At 49.9% G+C, this 5,991-nt stretch overlaps 1 protein-coding gene across 2 annotated transcripts in view; it reads right to left on the bottom strand.

The window, feature by feature from the left end:
- Positions 1-5,107, bottom strand: part of LOC119304080 (sugar transporter ERD6-like 4) — a 9,967-nt gene extending 4,860 nt beyond the window's left edge. The window contains exons 1-2 of one of the 2 annotated variants that reach the window (XM_037581242.1): positions 4,750-5,107; positions 4,548-4,637 (exon numbers count right to left, since the gene is read on the bottom strand). In XM_037581242.1, the coding sequence (XP_037437139.1) occupies positions 4,548-4,637; positions 4,750-4,989 (330 nt within the window). In that variant the 5' untranslated portion in view covers positions 4,990-5,107. The remainder of the gene's footprint in view (positions 1-4,547; positions 4,638-4,749) is intronic. The other variant, XM_037581241.1, reaches the window with a different exon arrangement.
- Between the last annotated feature and the right edge of the window lie 884 nt (positions 5,108-5,991).

Below are 5,991 nucleotides of genomic sequence, written 5' to 3'. Positions count from 1 at the left end.
GTTCGGACATGGAATACATCTACGAGCACTTCGTTGAGTGCTCCACCGACAATGATGCAGACGGTCGTTACCGATGTGGAGCGTGCGGAAGAGCATGTTCTCAATTTCAAGGGATGGATTAAGGGCCTGTTTGGTTTCAATAAGTCACCCGACTTATAAGTCAGGTGACTTAAAACTAGTGACTTATAAGTCACGCCTGTTTGGTTGTCACCTGACTTATAAGTCACCTGACACACCTTTCCACACCAATCAACATCATGCAGGTGGTGGGACCCACGCAAAAGGGGGTGACTTATAAGTTTTAAGTTGGGGTGGAGCAACTTATGACTTATAAGTTGGGTGACTTATAAGTCGGGTCTGTTTGGCAAAATAAGTCACTTTTTTCACTTTTCGACTTATAAGTTGGTGACTTATTTGGAACCAAACAGGCCTTAAGAGTAACAGGAGGTGAGGGCGCATAAATATTTTTTGATGTAAAATAGGGCACCCAAAACAACCAAACTACCTTGATCACTACATACTTCGATCCAAACATCCAAAGTTTTAAACACGCAAACTTTAAAATAGCACGATCGATTCCTACGGGCACTACAGGCAGCTACTCCTCATCATTAAGGTTGTCCCAGTCTTGTTATCCTCGTCGTCCCGCTGGACCTCGTTGGGCTGAACCTCGTCGTCCAAATCGCCCTTGATCACCCTTGAGGGCCCAGCCTCGTCCTCATTATTGATCGCCCTGTTGCACCGCATGTCCCTACTGCCAAACAAATCATACTCCGCTTGCACGAGGTGCGGATTTCCTGCGCCATAGCCACCACCTTTGTCTCAGGAGTGTTGCACTGCTCCAGGACGATACTATCTTCCATCTTCTCCTTGCGGGTCACATTATGCACTTCGGGACCAATGAACTCCGCCACCTCCCGGGATTAAACGTCGGGAAAGTTCAGCTCGCGCTTCGGCAGGCCGAACCTCCAACACGCAATGTCAGAGGCCCTGAGCCAATGTCGCTCCCCGTTGCACAACAAGTCGACGACGTAGTGGTTGGAATCAAATGCCGGGGAAGCCCGCCTTTCATATCGGCTCAGGGCGTGGCAACATCCTCGGCTCGGTGGTGGTGGTGGTGGTGGGGCGGCGGCCGGGCGGGCATAGGGTGGCGGTGGATCTAGTGACGAGGCAATGTGGCTTTGTGTCTGCATTTTTGGTTTGCGGCAGCCGCACAAGTGATGTGTATTTGCATCTCTTTGATGCAAATTTTTTTTGAGTCCTAATGGTCTGAAAATTGTTTTTTAGGCAGCTACCCTATTTTACACCATGTGAAGCTTCGCTCTAAAAACAATTTTTTAGGCAGCTAACCTATTTTACATCATGCGAAGATGCTCTAGTAGTCTACTACTCCAGTTCATTGAAGCTGCAGCAGCAGAGCAGCCCATCTACCAACTCTACTGTAGCACACCACACTGTCACTGTGTAGGACCAATTGTGAGTAGGACAGTTAACGTGCTGCAGCTGTAGTACGTGTGGGGGCGTGTGTGGCGCGCATGCGTGTGCCTCATGGAGCCAGCTTGGGCACTAGTCTGACGGTGATCGACGGCGACAAGACCAACCGCGTCTCATATAGAGTACAACCTCCAATCATTTTTTTGAGATGCTAACGTAAATAAGTTTCGACCGAGCAATCTTATCCACGTGTTTTTTTTGTTGATTTAAATGGTGAAATGGATAGATTGCTCACAAGATTGCACTGCTGTTTGTGTTGGAGTTGTGTCGAATATAGTATACGAGATAGGTTATAGTTGGACTTGTAGTTGTATTGTGTTTACTCCCTCCTTCTATCTATATAGGGTCTAATGCGTTTTTCGAGGCTAACTTTGACCAAATGTTAGAGCAATAATATATGACATGCAACTTATACAAAGCACATCATCAAATTCGTATGTCAAAGGAGCTTTCGATGATATAATTTTTACATTATGCATGTCATGAAGTATTAATTTTATTAATAGTCAAAGGCGGTCTTGAAAAAACGCATTAGACGCTATATAGATGGAAGGAGGGAGTAGATAGGATATGGAGTAGTGTCCTAATAGGACACTTGTATCCTAGGCCTCTCATATATAGCGGGGCTAGACACACGATGTAACCTATGCCAATATAATAGCACAGGCGCGCAAGGGGGAGCAGGCGGCATGTGCCGGCGCCCGGGTGGCCGGTGTACGGTATTGTGACGGTGTCACGGGGAGGAGCGCCCGTAGTCAGGCCCTGGGGATGTAGCCATATCGGTGAACCTCGTTAACAAATTTCGGTATCGTACTCGTGTGATTGCTTGGTCCTCGAATGATCGACGATATGCCTTGGATTTATTCTAACAAATGGTATCATAACAAGGTTCGAGAAGGTCACAATTCGTCGATGGAAAGCGGTGCAGAAGCATGCGGTGGCAGATTGTTTTCAGTGGATCGAGAGTGTTCGATCGTATTCGACGAGATCGAAGCTGAGAAGATGTCATGGAACGCGTGCAAGCGGTTGCGTCGTCACAGCAGGATTGCAGAATACTTTGGCTATTTGGGCAAGGCGTGGTGTGCATAGGAGGTGTACTGGATCGAATTGGATCGGTGGCGACGACGCGCATCGACATGGACTTGTTTGTAGTCGGATTCGATCGGACGCGCGCGCACGGGCGCTGGAAGCCTAATGTCGGGCGAAGGTGGCCCAAGGCCCTTCACGCGGCCCATAGGTAAGTGCAGGGCGAGGCCACAGACTTGAGTTGTTTGCTGAATTTGCTGTGACGAGAACAGATGCATACGTATGACCACTACGGGATTTATTTGTTGAAAAAAAGGAGTGGCCAGGGTCACGTGTGTGCACAGGGGCAGTTTTCTGCTAAGGTGCATGGAGAAGCTACAACAACAAATAGAGACAAGAAAAATTGTGCAGGTTGCATGGAAGTTTTTCGGGGTCAATTTGCTGAGAAGGCTTGGAACACGTGGAGAGGCTATGGAGGCGCGTGGACAAGCGCGTCTTAGGGATCATGTTTAACAGGGCGTCGAGTAATGCATGGTATGTGCCGGAAACATGATGCGGGGTGAAACATGGTCGCAGTCAGGCAAGTTTGGCTGGGTTGGACTGGACAGTCTGACGGGATTGACGCAGGTCGGTTGGTACAGAAGACGGTGGTTGAGATCGGCAACGACGACATAGGAGCGTGATGCTGATGGTGACCGACTTCTGAGCGTGGAAACACGTGACGCTGACCTGAAGGCTTGTGTGACTTCGACAAGACTATGGTGCGGGGTTGATTCAAGATGGTGCACATGAGAGCTTGAAGTCGACGGGGCACGAGGGTGCATTGATCATCTACCATGGAGTCATGTTGAAGGTGAAGCCGGATTGAGGGGCTACGGTGTAAGGATCCAGAGAATCGAAGCCTATTCAGCTGGGAAAAGCGAGTGACATGCAGTTTGGACTGGAGCCCAGTGGTCTGATGGAAGCATGAAACTCGTCATCGGTCGGTGATGATCGGTGGTACTCTGCAGTGGGGGTTGAGTGGTACGGGTCGCGACCCTTTGAGACTCAACCGGGACAGCGGAGGCTCGACGGGGTAATAGCGGCGAGGCGTGCGGTATGCACGGGACATGGAGACGTGCCAGGGCTCTGGTGTTCATACATGTGGTGAGACAACTGCGAATTTGACTCAGGATGACTACAAGCAATGATGAAATTCCTTCAAGTTTCAGACATGCGGTCAAGAAAGGAGCGGTGATGTTGAGTTCAAGTAACTCTTATGTGTGACACCCAATATGTGAGTTGTTCACTTTCACGCAGATCAGTGGTCGATGTGTGATGATGTTGAATGGATACTCTGGAAGTTGGGAGCGCAAACTAGAGTAATGTGGAACTTAATTTTGCTCGAGTGTTGATTGTGGTCAAGAAAAAAAGGGGCTACAAGTTGCAGGTGGAGTCACATGGAGTCTTTGAAGTAGTAGCGGTGCTCATGGGATAAGCTCAAGTCCAATGTACATGGAAATTTGACGCATGAACAAATCCAGGATGGTGTAGAATATTCGCCAAGGTGGAGTTTGTTGGAGTTGTGTCGAATATAGTGTACGAGGTAGGTTACAGTTGGACTTGTAGTTGTATTGTGTTTAGATAGGATATGGAGTCGTGTCCTAATAGGACACTTGTATTCTAAACCTCTCATATATAGCGGAGCTAGATACACGATGTAACCTATGCCAACATAATAGCACATGCGCGCAAGGGGAGCTGGCGGCGTGTGCCGGCGCCCAGGTAGCCGGTGTGCGGTATTGTGACGGTGTCACGGGAGAAGCGTCCGTAGTCAGGCCCCAAGATGTAGCCATATCGGTAAACCTCGTTAACAAATTTCGGTATCATGCTTGTGTGATTGCTTGGTCCTCGGATGATCGACGGTATATCTCAGATTTATTGTAACAGTTTGTGACAGTTACTACTTATAGTATACGGACGGAGTAGCTAGGAGCAGTAACTGCGCATGGAAAAAGAAGACGGACAGGCTAATGAGAAAATCTCACCCCTTTGTGCCCAACGTGCTCCACCATCTGGCCGCTGGCGACGGCCCCCGCCATGGCGCCGATGTTGGAGAGCGAGCCGAACACCGAGAACTGCAAAAGTAGCCAGCGTCGTCGGTCAGTCACTAGGATTCCGGGCATTGCCAGGCCAGCGAGTCCGGCAACAACAGTAAACAAAGACGGCGGGCGATGGAAGGATGGTGACCTCGGAGATGGAGAGGCTGAGGTCGCGGGTGATGGCGTCCTGCGTCGGCGAGGAGAAGCCGCCGGTGAAGCCGAACTGGATGGGGCCGAGCGCCACGACGAGCGTGCAGAGCAAGGCGGAGACGTGGGACTCGCGTGTGCCGTACCACCAGCTCCCCGTGTGCGCCAGCAGCGGCTTCCGCGTGTCCATGTCGTCGTGGTCGCTCCCGCCGCTCTCGTGCCCTCCGCCGTCGCCGTTCATGGCGCCTGCAATGCCCTCGGCTCGCTCGCTTGCTGATGGACGAGATAGAGGGGTAGGAAGAACCCGAAGAACAGGCGTTGAGATGGGGAGAGGTAGTTGGATGGGCTCCGGCTCGTCTATTATCAGGCCGGCAATCACGTCGGGTTTAATTGGGTCAACCTCTCTCAGACCCATGCCCGACACTCTGATCAGATCATTTATGGGCACACCAGCACCGAAAGCTGTGTGGCACTCCAATACTTGTGCCTGGGATGGTCCATTTTGAAATATACACAAGTATTTATTTTTTGCGGATAATATACACAAATATGTGTGCCTCGAATTGTCCACTTTCACACATACTCTTTTTTTTTTGCGAGGGTAAAAGAGATTTTATTCCAGAATCACAGGGTTACAATCAAGAGGCAATAGTTCCTCCATGCAAGGTGGACCTCTACCTAGCCATACAACAGTGGTACTCTCCGCACGACTATATGAAGCCAATCGATCTGCTACCCTATTTTGTTCACGTTTAATTTTCGACGGAATAAACTCTCTTACACCCATGTGCCGCTGAATCTCAGCCACCAAATGTCCATAAGCAGAGAAACGGAGACTGTCCCCTTTCAATGCCATGAAAGCTTCTGACGAATCGGTCTGGACAATAATAGGCCCCTCAACGTGCTCAATAACAAGTGCCATCCCTTGCATTAAAGCATGCAGTTCAGCTTCTAGGGCGTCATTGCAGTTGAAAATACACCGATACGCCGCAAAGATGACGCTACCGTCACTTCGTCTCAGCACCATCCCCGCTGCTGCTGAACCGTCTGCCTCCGAGAACGCACCGTCGACCGACAGTGCGGTTTGACCAGGGGAGGGTTTTGGCCAAGGTAGCACCGGTGCATGATTCCGCGCCTTAGCTGGCTCTGCGACGAACGTAGACATCTTACCTTTGATTATATCTTCTATAGTATACCTTCTGGCCAGTTGTAGTGAGGACATGTAGCTCTGGAGATAATCTGC

Source organism: Triticum dicoccoides, chromosome 5A (assembly GCF_002162155.2).
Source record: "Triticum dicoccoides isolate Atlit2015 ecotype Zavitan chromosome 5A, WEW_v2.0, whole genome shotgun sequence".
NCBI classification, from domain to species: domain Eukaryota; kingdom Viridiplantae; phylum Streptophyta; class Magnoliopsida; order Poales; family Poaceae; genus Triticum; species Triticum dicoccoides.
Note: the sequence above shows the minus strand (reverse complement) of the source record. Positions and strands in the feature narration are given on the sequence as shown.